Genomic DNA, 14,538 nt, shown 5'->3' on the forward strand with positions numbered 1-14,538 from the left:
CCCCAAAACTACTACTGCCGAGCCCCAAAACTACTGCTGCCGAGCCCCAAAACTACTGCTGCCGAGCCCCAAAACTACTGCTGAGCCCCAAAGCTGCTACTGCTGAGCCCCAAAGATACTGCTGAGCCCCAAAGATACTGCTGAGCCCCAAAGATACTGCTGAGCCCCAAAGCTGCTACTGCTGAGCCCCAAAGATACTGCTGAGCCCCAAAGCTGCTACTGCTGAGCCCCAAAGCTGGGAACTGGCACTTATATTGTAGTGTCACCCACTGTGACCTACAGCACTTATATTTGCCCATTTGTGTCTGTTAGTTGCCCCTCCCATATAGATTGTAAGCTCTACGGGGCAGGGACCTCCTTCCTCTTGTGTTTCTGACTCTTTATTGTAACTGTACCTTGTATTTATTTGTATTTATTGTTATACTTTGTATTTATCTATTATCTTATTAACCCCCTGTTTGTATGAATGAATTCTACTGTACAGCGCTGGGTACATAAGTAGCACTTTATAAATAAAGATATACATACATACATACATACATAAAGCTACTGCTGAGCCCCGGCTGTGGGGCAACTCAGAGACAAATGGACCAGCACCAGTAATAATAGGGTTCCAGTAATGTCAGGATCCAGTTTGGGGGGAACCCTCAGCGCCGGCTGCAGTAATGGGCACGGCCGGGAACTGCGCCCCCTGTAGGGATAACTGGCACCTCACTATCTGCCAGTCTGAAGGAAGAGTCTGGGTTGGGCAGATGCCAGGACTAGTGGGGGAGGCACAATGGGCCGGGGGCTGATTCTACAGTTTGGGCCCCCGGTCCCAGCGAAGGCTCCAGGGTACAATGACATTCCTGGCAATTCTGTGCCTCCTACGTTGGGGCAGAGCAGTTTGGGGCAGCGGCGCAGCTACAGAGCAATAACTTGCCCCTCCCTTTCCCTGCTCAACTGCCCCTCACACCCCCCCCCCAAAATTGCCCTGCCACCCCTTATGTCCCCCCCTAGGTCTAGGTACACCACTGGTCTGGGGGGGGGGCCCTATCATGCTATTGGCCATGCACAGAGCCAGGACCTCAACCCGACTGAACCCCTTTGGGACAAACTGGAACCCCAACTGTAAACCTGATCCCCAAGCAGTGGTGTAATGACAAGTGATCAGGGGGCAGGGGGGCCGACGCTTAGTCATATAAATACCCCCCCCCCAGTCCAGGCCCCCCTGACCCCCCCATGACTGTAGTGTATTTTAGTTAAACCATTGCAGCAAAGGGCAATTTTATATTAATGCCCTTGGGTTGGGAATAAGATATTGGGGGGGCCCTATACTATTGGTTATGTAATTAAAATGCATAAAGTCTGACCAATAAGGATTGTTTCCCTTGCTGGTTCTGATGCCTTTGCTCTTGGTTTATCTTCTCCTATTGTCTCTCCGGGGGGGGGGGGGGGGCACTCAGGGCATAAAACTGGATCAGTTCAGTCAGAACCAGACAGAACAGTCCAGGTTATCACCGCGCCCCCCGGCCGAGCTATAAAACACCCCCCAATCACTGATAATCTAAGGTAAATGCGAACGCTGTGCTGGGAGTGCGGCCGGTGGGCTCCGGCGAGGAGAGCAAGATGATTATTATTGTTAGGCTTTACTTGCCCTTTGATGCCAAATCTCCAGCTTGTTACGGGTTTCAGATGGAAATTATAGATTCCAGACAGGCTCGTGTGATTGGCTGCTCCCGACCCGCCGCTGATTGCTCCGCCACTCGTCCCTGTACGAGAGGAATCTTCAAGGGCCGTGAAACTCGCCATCTGCCTCTCGTGTTTAATCGCCCTCTGCGCAGAAATAATGCACCGACGCCGGGCAGCCGCGCATGGAAACCCATCGGCCTTGCAATCAGCGCCGAGATCCACTCCTATAGCATCTCATTTGTAGGAAAAGCTTAAAAAAACCCAGGGGTATGTGAAAATAATACCCTAAGGTATTTGCCCCTGGGGCAAAATCGATGGCTTGAGGGGGTCACCATTGGGGGGTACAGAGGGTCAGGGGTCCAATAGTAAAAGGAGATTCCATAAGATGTAAATGTATATTTGAGGGCAGAAAAGGGGGTGGGGGTTTGCAGGTGAGTGGGTGGGGTTTGGTATAATGGGGCGTGGCCAGGTGTATCAGGGGTGGGGGACAATAAGGGTACTTTGCCTGGGGCAAAATCAATGGCTTGAGGGGGTCACCATTGGGAAGCACAGTAAATGTCTGATTTGAGGGCAGCAAAGGGGGTGGGGTTTGCAGGTGAGTGGGTGGGGCTTTGGTATAATGGGGCGTGGCCAGGTGTATCAGGGGTGGGGGACAATAAGGGTCAGATTTATCAGAATGTGAGATTAAAGCTTATTACAGAAACATTCACCCACTTGATTTATTCCTATGGGATTTTTATTTATCAAATGGTGAACTGTAACTTTCCCCATTGATATATTTGCTTCTGAAAACCCCATAGGAATGAATGGAAAGTGGGTGCATTTCTCTGCGATAAATTCTAATCTCAAATTATTATAACTCTGCGGGGCATTTGTTTCATTATTGGGGGCCCCCATTCTACTCGTTGCCAGGGCCCCCCACCTCGGTGACGGATGGGCTAAAATCTGGCGCCCAATGGAAAACATTCAGCTTGACATTGGGCAGAGGTTAGTGAGTAGCCCCCCTATGTAGTATTGGGGTGCAGCCAAGGGACACTCTGTGCCGCTCTCTCTAATAAAGAGACAGAGAGGGATCTCCCATAGGCAGAGACAGCAGGTACATCCAAGGCCGATATTCCTTATAGTAAGTGACATTAATCCCCCCGCCCTGCCAGATACCCCCCCTCGGCAAATCCATCAGCCCCGGGTCAGTGACTCTCTCCGCCGGTCTCGCTGTGTAATTGAATCCTGAGAGTCACTTGTCTCTGTCACTCGCCTGAAAGAGCTGTCAGCACCCTGACTGATTATACCCTGCGCAACTACAACTCCCAGCCACCCCGACAGGCACCCATTTCTAACAACACAGGAAAAAAAAAAAAGGAATGTTCTGGGCACATAATACTGACTCATACTGTGTAAGGGAAGCAACATGGCAGCTCCCAGCTCTGGGTAAAACATCCCCTGACTGTCCAACCATGAGTAATTACCCCAGGGATCTCTCTGCCATCCTCCCATTGGCAGAGGCGCCCCCCGGCACCAACGTACCCAGCTGAGCGATACGAGGGGCCCCTCCTCGGCCCCCAGACTGCGGCCGCTGTGCCCAGAGCGAGGCTGACGGGAGTCCGACTCCCATTGTTCCAGACAAAGGAAAAAGCTTTAGGGCATCAATATCGACTCTCAGGGGAACCCGGGGCCCAAAATAAAGGGCAATAATTCCAACATAATTTATTTTTTTGGCTGGAATATTTGTAATTATCAGTTACAGAAATAATTTGGAATTATTGCCCTTTATTGTTTTCAGTGGCCAATGTGGATTGGTAGTTACTGGGGCCCCAAGTCATTATAGGGCCACTGGCACCACCATTAACTCTACAAATCCCACTACGGATTGGAAGCCCCGATGCCAAGGGGACCCCATGTAGACAGCGTGGCATTTCTTTGTTGCGATTGGCGCAGCTCTGGGTACGACCCCCCCCCCCCAGTGATGTCACCTCGCAGGAATTCGGGCGCAGCTGCCGCTTCTGAAAAGACTCACGTCGGAGATAAAAGAGGGTCCCTCCTTGGATATTCACAGTGTGTTCCCACTCCCCACACAAACAGTTTTGTCTTCCGCTTAATTTAATTATTTCCCCTTTATCTCCTCCCTCCCCTGAGAACAAAGCCGACCGGAGGGGCCCCCAACCTTCCCAGCCCCAAAATAGAAACAAATAAAACAAAAAAAAATGGTGTTGCACCAACTTTTCCCTGTATGATGAGTGGGGGGGGGGTATTTACCCAAATAGGCACTTTCACTCACTGCCAAAATAATGCCCCTCAGAGTGGGGGGTGGGGGCAACAGCAACTGGGAGGTGAAAGGAGCAATATTCACTTTCTACTCTTATTTCCCTACAGAAATAGGGGTTGGTAGCACTAGGTAGGTACCTAATATATAGGGGCAGAGACAGGGGAAAGTGTTGGAAGGGTTACTGCCTGCCCTGCTCTCATTTCCCTACAGAAATAGGGGTTGGTAGCACTAGGTAGGTACCTAATATATAGGGGCAGAGACAGGGGAAAGTGTTGGAAGGGTTACTGCCTGCTCTGCTCTCATTTCCCTACAGAAATAGGGGTTGGTAGCACTAGGTAGGTACCTAATATATAGGGGCAGAGACAGGGGAAAGTGTTGGAAGGGTTACTGCCTGCCCTGCTCTCATTTCCCTACAGAAATAGGGGTTGGTAGCACTAGGTAGGTACCTAATATATAGGGGCAGAGACAGGGGGAAAGTGTTGGAAGGGTTACTGCCTGCCCTGCTCTCATTTCCCTACAGAAATAGGGGTTGGTAGCACTAGGTAGGTACCTAATATATAGGGGCAGAGACAGGGGAAAGTGTTGGAAGGGTTAGTGCCTGCCCTGCTCTCATTTCCCTACAGAAATAGGGTTGGTAGCACTAGGTAGGTACCTAATATATAGGGGCAGAGACAGGGGAAAGTGTTGGAAGGGTTACTGCCTGCCCTGCTCTCATTTCCCTACAGAAATAGGGGTTGGTAGCACTAGGTAGGTACCTAATATATAGGGGCAGAGACAGGGGAAAGTGTTGGAAGGGTTACTGCCTACCCTGCTCTCATTTCCCTACAGAAATAGGGGTTGGTAGCACTAGGTAGGTACCTAATATATAGGGGCAGAGACAGGGGAAAGTGTTGGAAGGGTTACTGCCTACCCTGCTCTCATTTCCCTACAGAAATAGGGGTTGGTAGCACTAGGTAGGTACCTAATATATAGGGGCAGAGACAGGGGAAAGTGTTGGAAGGGTTACTGCCTGCCCTGCTCTCATTTCCCTACAGAAATAGGGGTTGGTAGCACTAGGTAGGTACCTAATATATAGGGGCAGAGACAGGGGAAAGTGTTGGAAGGGTTACTGCCTGCCCTGCTCTCATTTCCCTACAGAAATAGGGGTTGGTAGCACTAGGTAGGTACCTAATATATAGGGGCAGAGACAGGGGAAAGTGTTGGAAGGGTTACTGCCTGCCCTGCTCATAAAGAGATAAAACAGAATATACAGCAATGAGGCTGATAATGAATCAGAGGGATTTGCTATACGTTTCCCACTCACAGCCATAAATATCTGACTAGAAGTTTTGACTTAGAATTTGGGGCAAATCCCGGGATGTTGAGTAAATTTGTTGGGGAGGATAATGACTCAAAGCCACTGATAACGATCTCATTAGGACATTTTGTATCTAATTGATGCTTTTTGTAACTGATGGATCCTGAGCATCACTTGACCTCTGAACCGGCAGGGACTGACCCACAACATAGCGCCATTTAGTAATCATGTGCCTAAAGGCAAACTAATAAGCTAAAGCCTTTGGGCGAATTTCCTACAGACGAAAGTCATTTTAACTACACAAAACTCTCTGTTCTACAGAACAAACACTCGGAATTCAAAGGGGAACTTTAACCAAAACTGTTTGCATTAAGCAGAAAAAGCTTTATAATCCTTACCAGCTGCGATATATATATATATATATACATACATACAGCCCCCTCCTGTAATGTAACTGTAGGGAATATTTCTGTAGGGAAATGAGAGCAGGGCAGGCAGTAACCCTTCCAACACTTTCCCCTGTCTCTGCCCCTATATATTAGGTACCTACCTAGTGCTACCAACCCCTATTTCTGTAGGGAAATGAGAGCAGGGCAGGCAGTAACCCTTCCAACACTTTCCCCTGTCTCTGCCCCTATATATTAGGTACCTACCTAGTGCTACCAACCCCTATTTCTGTAGGGAAATGAGAGCAGGGCAGGCAGTAACCCTTCCAACACTTTCCCGTCTCTGTCCCTATATATTAGGTACCTACCTAGTGCTACCAACCCCTATTTCTGTAGGGAAATGAGAGCAGGGCAGGCAGTAACCCTTCCAACATTTACCCCCTTTGCCCCATTTAGCGCTGTTTGTAGGGCAATTTATTCCTCCAACTCCGCACTCTCTCATTTCCATGGGCAACAAAGGGGAATAAAGAGCTTTAATGTCATGTGATTTGGTTCTGCCAGATGTCAGGATTGGCCAAAATCCTAAAGCAAATTCTAGATTTGGTTTATCCCGAGTTTTTAGAAAATACCAATTATCTCTGCTGCTGCTTCTTAATTTCCAATCCAATCTAAAGTAATTGGCATATAAACCCGAGTTCTACACACACAGCCCTGACCCAACCCAAATAGATATTGATTGGTGCAGCAACAACATACGGATTAATGTACAGTATATGGAACCTTCATTGTATAAATCCAATCAATCTGATTCCTAATGAGAACTGTCCTTGTCCGGATCTTCCAATATCACCAATTACTGTATAGAAAGGAGCAGCGAATATTCCGATGTAATGGGATACACGTGGGGTGGGGAAATGGGCACAGCCCCCTCGCCCCATTCTATCAGCCTGCCCCCCACAACAAGGTTACAGATATATAGAAACATTGGGGTAACAGTCACCCCGCTATAGTTCCAGGGGTACCCAGGGCACAAATAAGCACTCACCCCAAATCCCCCCCTAACTGGCCTTCAGGCTGGGCCCCCTTAGCCCATAACAAGGTTACAGATATATAGAAACATTGGGGTAACAGTCACCCCGCTATAGTTCCAGGGGTACCCAGGGCACAAATAAGCACTCACCCCAAATCCCCCCCTAACTGGCCTTCAGGCTGGGCCCCCTTAGCCCATAACAAGGTTACAGATATATAGAAACATTGGGGTAACAGTCACCCCACTATAGTTCCAGGGGTACCCAGGGCACAAATACCCACTCACCCCAAATCCCCCCCTAACTGGCCTTCAGGCTGGGCCCCCTTAGCCCATAACAAGGTTACAGATATATAGAAACATTGGGGTAACAGTCACCCCGCTATAGTTCCAGGGTACCCAGGGCACAAATAAGCACTCACCCCAAATCCCCCCCTAACTGGCCTTCAGGCTGGGCCCCCTTAGCCCATAACAAGGTTTACAGATATATAGAAACATTGGGGTAACAGTCACCCCGCTATAGTTCCAGGGGTACCCAGGGCACAAATAAGCACTCACCCCAAATCCCCCCCTAACTGGCCTTCAGGCTGGGCCCCCTTAGCCCATAACAAGGTTACAGATATATAGAAACATTGGGGTAACAGTCACCCCGCTATAGTTCCAGGGGTACCCAGGGCACAAATAAGCACTCACCCCTCAGGCTGGGCCCGGTAGTGCAGCTGACAATTTAAAGGGTAAGTAAAGCTGCCGGAGGGCAGAGCTATTAGACAAACAGTGGGTCAGTATATTGGATTCGGCGCTGAAAGGATGAGAAACATAATGAAATTGGGAGCCAAACAGCGAGCGGCCGGCGCCGGCCCAACTCTGCCCAAATCGCACTTTGCCTTTATTTATTGCTGCAATTACCCAGATAATCCCCCAAACGCTACTCCGAGATAATCCCGTCCCATTTCCATAGTAATTGATTGGATATTTAGGACTCGGGAGAGAGGGGTTTGTGCAACATCCATTAGAATGAAATTCCCTATTATCTCCGATTGGTTCAGTAATGGCGGCATTAGCCGGGGCCCCTGGCATCGCACAAAACAATCACAATCCTTCACAGGTGCCGAAATGGTTCCTCGGGGGCAGCGCCGGCCCCGTCCCAAATGCCATTTGGTTTTCACGCTGCGCCGACTGCACAAGAGCGACCCGGCCGGCACTGCCCCCCCGGTAATGAGCTTGGCCAGTCGGATGGAGAAAACCTGGGCCGGATCAAACAACAAAAGGGCCGAGCTCTTGACTCTATTGTTGAACTGATGCTCCCACGAAATCCCTGTGTGGGAGTTGTAGTTCCACAACATCTGTTTGGTCACAGCTTTCCATTGGCCCAGTAATGAATAATAAAAGGTGCCAACACTTTATAGAAACAAACAGCACCCAGTAACCCCTTCCTCCTGTACCCCCTGCTCATCCCTTTAAAAGGACACCCCTATAAACAAACCCCCCCTCTCCCGGGAGCCCAGTGCCTTTGCCTAAACTGGTGGCCCTGCAGTGAGTGGATTTCACAGGTGATTGGCTATTAAGGGCCGGGTTGGCATGGTGCCTACTCCCCGCGCTTCTCTGCCGTTGGCGCGTCCATTCATTTTCCTTGGCAGAACCGCAGAGCGACGTTGCATATCTCAGTGCTGTCTCCCTGACAGCAGAGCCGCGTGCGTCACGACTGGAGGGAAATGCGTGGGAAACTGTCACAAACGCACTCAGTCACTCAGCGAGGGCCCCGCCCTGGCACCGGGGGTCACTTTCTGATAGGGACGGGGCCCAGGGGACTCCCTGACACGGATGGTAGTGGATACAGAAACTAACGTCTCAGCAGAGATGGGGGAGAAAAAGGGACTTTCTAATTACAACTCCCTGCACCCTCCAACGGCCATTCTGGGGTTTTAGTGCCTGTGTGATGGGTCAAGTGAGAGCCCCCAACCTTCCCTAGGGACCCTCTGCACTGGGGCAACACTGACCAGAAAACAATCTCTCTGGCCCAAGAGCTTACAATTAAACTGAAGGTGCTTAACTGGGACTGATTTCAGAGATACCAAGTGACTCTGAAGCATCAGGCGGTTCTACCAAATTGATTTCTGTACCTTTGTAACCCCGGCAGTGAGACTCCCAGCCTCCCCTCTACGGCTGCAGCCTCCCAGCCTCCCCTCTACGGCTGCAGCCTCCCAGCCTCCCCTCTACGGCTGCAGCCTCCCAGCCTCCCCTCTACGGCTGCAGCTCCCAGCCTCCCCTCTACGGCTGCAGCCTCCCAGCCTCCCCTCTACGGCTGCAGCCTCCCAGCCTCCCCTCTACGGCTGCAGCTCCCAGCCTCCCCTCTACGGCTGCAGCCTCCCAGCCTCCCCTCTACGGCTGCAGCCTCCCAGCCTCCCCTCTACGGCTGCAGCTCCCAGCCTCCCCTCTACGGCTGCAGCTCCCAGCCTCCCCTCTACGGCTGCAGCTCCCCAGCCTCCCCTCTACGGCTGCAGCTCCCAGCCTCCCCTTACGGCTGCAACTCCCAGCCTCCCCTCTACGGCTGCAGCCTCCAGCCTCCCCTCTACGGCTGCAACTCCAGCATCCCCCTCTACGGCTGCAGCTCCCAGCCTCCCCTCTACGGCGCACTCCCAGCACCCCCTCTACGGCTGCAGCCTCCCAGCCTCCCCTCTACGGCTGCAGCCTCCCAGCCTCCCCTCTACGGCTGCAACTCCCAGCACCCCCTCTACGGCTGCAGCCTCCCAGCCTCCCCTACGGCTGCACCCAGCCCCCTCTAGCTGCAGCCTCCCAGCCTCCCCTCTACGGCTGCAGCTCCCAGCCTCCCCTCTACGGCTGCAGCTCCCAGCCTCCCCTCTACGGCTGCAGCCTCCCAGCCTCCCCTCTACGGCTGCAACTCCCAGCACCCCCTCTACGGCTGCAGCCTCCCAGCCTCCCCTCTACGGCTGCAGCTCCCAGCCTCCCCTCTACGGCTGCAGCCTCCCAGCCTCCCCTCTACGGCTGCAGCTCCCAGCTTTCCCTGCAAGGGCAGTTACATGAGCACAGAACATTAAAGGTCAAGTATCCCCGGACACTACCCGTATTTCAGAGTTAGTGTAAGTGTGACTGTGTAACTTGCAGTACCGATTGTCACCAGCACTAAAATGCAGATCCTCCCACACACAGCAATGCAACAGTGCCCCCCCTGGGATTCTAAATTCATTTGAAATGAGACAATATTGAAGATGTTTCTGTCTGAACTGGTAACAGAAAGGAAAACTCACCCCCAACCAAGTTGGTTGCACCAGTTTCAGAACTAACAGACTGGACTTTTCTAACTGGGCCAGTACTAGTACCCGTGGCCTCTTTGCGCTACTCCCGGCCCCTCTATGGGTAGCTGAAGCCTCACTTCCAATCCCCCCCCCCGACCCTGCTGATACCCCCCGGGGTACTTACCGACTCAGCATCACCGCGCTGCCATGTTGGCTGCCAATCACTGGGGCCGAGGGGAACCTGCGAGAGAGACAGAGCTGAGTGAGTGGCAGTCTCGCCGGGCGCTGGGCACTCTCACAAGGGCTATTAGCATTATAAAGATGCCTCGGCGCTCATTTAATTTGACAACTCCCTGGAAACAGCCCTCCCCAGTTAACCCCCCCACTGCTGGAACAGCCCATTCCACCTCCCTTAATTGCACCGAGGCTTCTGCACAGAGTTAAAGGACAAGTAATACCAAAAACAACAATTATTCATTTGTATTCACTTACAGGGTAGGTGTGAAGGTCCCTCTATGGAGATGGAAATTCTATAGACTGGAAGCTACATGGTTAAATGTCGGGGGGCGACGGGGGGCTCGTTATCTAAGCTTTATTAATAACAGCAGTAAATAAAAATGGAATAGAAAATAAACCATGAGACAAAATTAGCAACAAGTTCTGGGTCAGATTCAGATCAGATAAACAGGAAACGCTGGAACCGATCCGATTCCCATCCGGCTAAATATATACACAGGGGTGCCCAGCAGTGCCACAAACACATATATATATGTACATGGGGTTCCCTACCCAGAGAGGGGCAATGAGTGATACATTGGGGTAAGGAGGAAAGGGGATCTCACCATCAGCATAGGAAGGGGTTCCTTACTGTAAGGGCAGTCAGGTTATGGGGTTCCCTACCCAGAGAGGGGGAATGAGTGATACATTGGGGGTGGGGAGGAAAGGGGATCTCACTATCAGCATAGGAAGGGGTTCCTTACTGTAAGGGCAGTCAGGTTATGGGGTTCCCTACCCAGAGAGGGGGAATGAGTGATACATTGGGGGTGGGGAGGAAAGGGGATCTCACCATCAGCATAGGAAGGGGTTCCTTACTGTAAGGGCAGTCAGGTTATGGGGTTCCCTACCCAGAGAGGGGGAATGAGTGATACATTGGGGGTGGGGGGGAAAAGGGGATCTCACCATCAGCATAGGAAGGGGTTCCTTACTGTAAGGGCAGTCAGGTTATGGGGTTCCCTACCCAGAGAGGGGGAATGAGTGATACATTGGGGGTGGGGGGGAAAAGGGGATCTCACCATCAGCATAGGAAGGGGTTCCTTACTGTAAGGGCAGTCAGGTTATGGGGTTCCCTACCCAGAGAGGGGGAATGAGTGATACATTGGGGGTGGGGGGGAAAAGGGGATCTCACCATCAGCATAGGAAGGGGTTCCTTACTGTAAGGGCAGTCAGGTTATGGGGTTCCCTACCCAGAGAGGGGGAATGAGTGATACATTGGGGGTGGGGGGGAAAAGGGGATCTCACCATCAGCATAGGAAGGGGTTCCTTACTGTAAGGGCAGTCAGGTTATGGGGTTCCCTACCCAGAGAGGGGGAATGAGTGATACATTGGGGGTGGGGAGGAAAGGGGATCTCACCATCAGCATAGGAAGGGGTTCCTTACTGTAAGGGCAGTCAGGTTATGGGTTCCCTACCCAGAGAGGGGGAATGAGTGATACATTGGGGGTGGGGAGGAAAGGGGATCTTACCATCAGCATAGGAAGGGGTTCCTTACTGTAAGGGCAGTCAGGTTATGGGGTTCCCTACCCAGAGAGGGGGAATGAGTGATACATTGGGGGTGGGGAGGAAAGGGGATCTCACCATCAGCATAGGAAGGGGTTCCTTACTGTAAGGGCAGTCAGGTTATGGGGTTCCCTACCCAGAGAGGGGGAATGAGTGATACATTGGGGGTGGGGAGGAAAGGGGATCTCACCATCAACATAGGAAGGGGTTCCTTACTGTAAGGGCAGTCAGGTTATGGGGTTCCCTACCCAGAGAGGGGGAATGAGTGATACATTGGGGGTGGGGGGGAAAAGGGGATCTCACCATCAGCATAGGAAGGGGTTCCTTACTGTAAGGGCAGTCAGGTTATGGGGTTCCCTACCCAGAGAGGGGGAATGAGTGATACATTGGGGGTGGGGGGGAAAAGGGGATCTCACCATCAGCATAGGAAGGGGTTCCTTACTGTAAGGGCAGTCAGGTTATGGGGTTCCCTACCCAGAGAGGGGGAATGAGTGATACATTGGGGGTGGGGGGGAAAAGGGGATCTCACCATCAGCATAGGAAGGGGTTCCTTACTGTAAGGGCAGTCAGGTTATGAGGTTCCCTACCAAGAGAGGGGGAATGAGTGATACATTGGGGGTGGGGGGGAAAAGGGGATCTCACCATCAGCATAGGAAGGGGTTCCTTACTGTAAGGGCAGTCAGGTTATGGGGTTCCCTACCCAGAGAGGGGGAATGAGTGATACATTGGGGGTGGGGGGGAAAAGGGGATCTCACCATCAGCATAGGAAGGGGTTCCTTACTGTAAGGGCAGTCAGGTTATGGGGTTCCCTACCCAGAGAGGGGGAATGAGTGATACATTGGGGGTGGGGGGGAAAAGGGGATCTCACCATCAGCATAGGAAGGGGTTCCTTACTGTAAGGGCAGTCAGGTTATGGGGTTCCCTACCCAGAGAGGGGGAATGAGTGATACATTGGGGGTGGGGGGGAAAAGGGGATCTCACCATCAGCATAGGAAGGGGTTCCTTACTGTAAGGGCAGTCAGGTTATGGGGTTCCCTACCCAGAGAGGGGGAATGAGTGATACATTGGGGGTGGGGAGGAAAGGGGATCTCACCATCAGCATAGGAAGGGGTTCCTTACTGTAAGGGCAGTCAGGTTATGGGGTTCCCTACCCAGAGAGGGGGAATGAGTGATACATTGGGGGTGGGGAGGAAAGGGGATCTCACCATCAGCATAGGAAGGGGTTCCTTACTGTAAGGGCAGTCAGGTTATGGGGTTCCCTACCCAGAGAGGGGGAATGAGTGATACATTGGGGGTGGGGAGGAAAGGGGATCTCACCATCAGCATAGGAAGGGGTTCCTTACTGTAAGGGCAGTCAGGTTATGGGGTTCCCTACCCAGAGAGGGGGAATGAGTGATACATTGGGGGTGGGGAGGAAAGGGGATCTCACCATCAGCATAGGAAGGGGTTCCTTACTGTAAGGGCAGTCAGGTTATGGGATTCCCTACCCAGAGAGGGGGAATGAGTGATACATTGGGGGTGGGGAGGAAAGGGGATCTCACCATCAGCATAGGAAGGGGTTCCTTACTGTAAGGGCAGTCAGGTTATGGGGTTCCCTACCCAGAGAGGGGGAATGAGTGATACATTGGGGGTGGGGAGGAAAGGGGATATCACCATCAGCATAGGAAGGGGTTCCTTACTGTAAGGGCAGTCAGGTTATGGGGTTCCCTACCAAGAGAGGGGGAATGAGTGATACATTGGGGTGGGGAGGAAAGGGGATCTCACCATCAGCATAGGAAGGGGTTCCTTACTGTAAGGGCAGTCAGGTTATGGGATTCCCTACCAAGAGAGGGGGAATGAGTGATACATTGGGGGTGGGGAGGAAAGGGGATCTCACCATCAGCATAGGAAGGGGTTCCTTACTGTAAGGGCAGTCAGGTTATGGGATTCCCTACCCAGAGAGGGGGAATGAGTGATACATTGGGGGTGGGGGGGAAAGGGGATCTCACCATCAGCATAGGAAGGGGTTCCTTACTGTAAGGGCAGTCAGGTTATGGGATTCCCTACCAAGAGAGGGGGAATGAGTGATACATTGGGGGTGGGGAGGAAAGGGGATCTCACCATCAGCATAGGAAGGGGTTCCTTACTGTAAGGGCAGTCAGGTTATGGGGTTCCCTACCCAGAGAGGGGGAATGAGTGATACATTGGGGGTGGGGGGGAAAGGGGATCTCACCATCAGCATAGGAAGGGGTTCCTTACTGTAAGGGCAGTCAGGTTATGGGATTCCCCACCAAGAGAGGGGGAATGAGTGATACATTGGGGGTGGGGGGGGGACTCAGGAAGGGACATTGGGCAGTGACAGATCTTTGCTGGATTTGGCCAAACTTAGCCACCAAATCACTGGCCCAAGAGGCCTATAGGGGCTCCCCAGTGGGTAAAGGTGGCCATACACGCACCGATATTATCGTACGAAACCTCGTTTCGTACGATAATCGGTGCGTGTATGGTATGTCAGCGAGCCGACCGATGTCGCAGGAAGCCGATCGGCCAGGTTAGAAAATTTTGATCGGGGGCCATAGAAGGCGTCTGACCAAAATTCTCCCTTCAGCGCTGAATCGGCAGAAGGAGGTAGAAATCCTATTGTTTCTCCTTACCTGCCGATTCAGCCCTGAATGGTGTGTGGCGGATCTGACGATGTTTCGTGCGACCGACGGTCGTACGAAACATCGTGAGATCGCCACGTGTATGGCCACCTTTAGGGTCAGGCAGCGGTTGGTTGGATACAGACTGGATGGGAAGGGCCCAGTGAGCAGCTCAGGTCGGACTGGTTATGTTGCTCATTAACATAAGGGGAGGGGCCAGGGGGAGGGACACAGAAATCCTCCC

The 14,538-nt window shown here is 52.1% G+C and overlaps 1 protein-coding gene across 1 annotated transcript in view; it reads right to left on the reverse strand.

Moving 5' to 3' along the window:
• The window catches only part of sema5b (semaphorin 5B), a 140,711-nt gene that overhangs the window by 81,344 nt on the left and 44,829 nt on the right, over positions 1–14,538 (reverse strand). The window contains 1 exon segment of the mRNA XM_031892879.1: positions 10,083–10,139. Coding sequence (XP_031748739.1) covers positions 10,083–10,093 — 11 coding nt within the window. The 5' untranslated portion in view covers positions 10,094–10,139.

The sequence above is a fragment of the Xenopus tropicalis genome, chromosome 9 (assembly GCF_000004195.4).
Source record: "Xenopus tropicalis strain Nigerian chromosome 9, UCB_Xtro_10.0, whole genome shotgun sequence".
Classification (NCBI taxonomy): Eukaryota; Metazoa; Chordata; class Amphibia; order Anura; family Pipidae; genus Xenopus; species Xenopus tropicalis.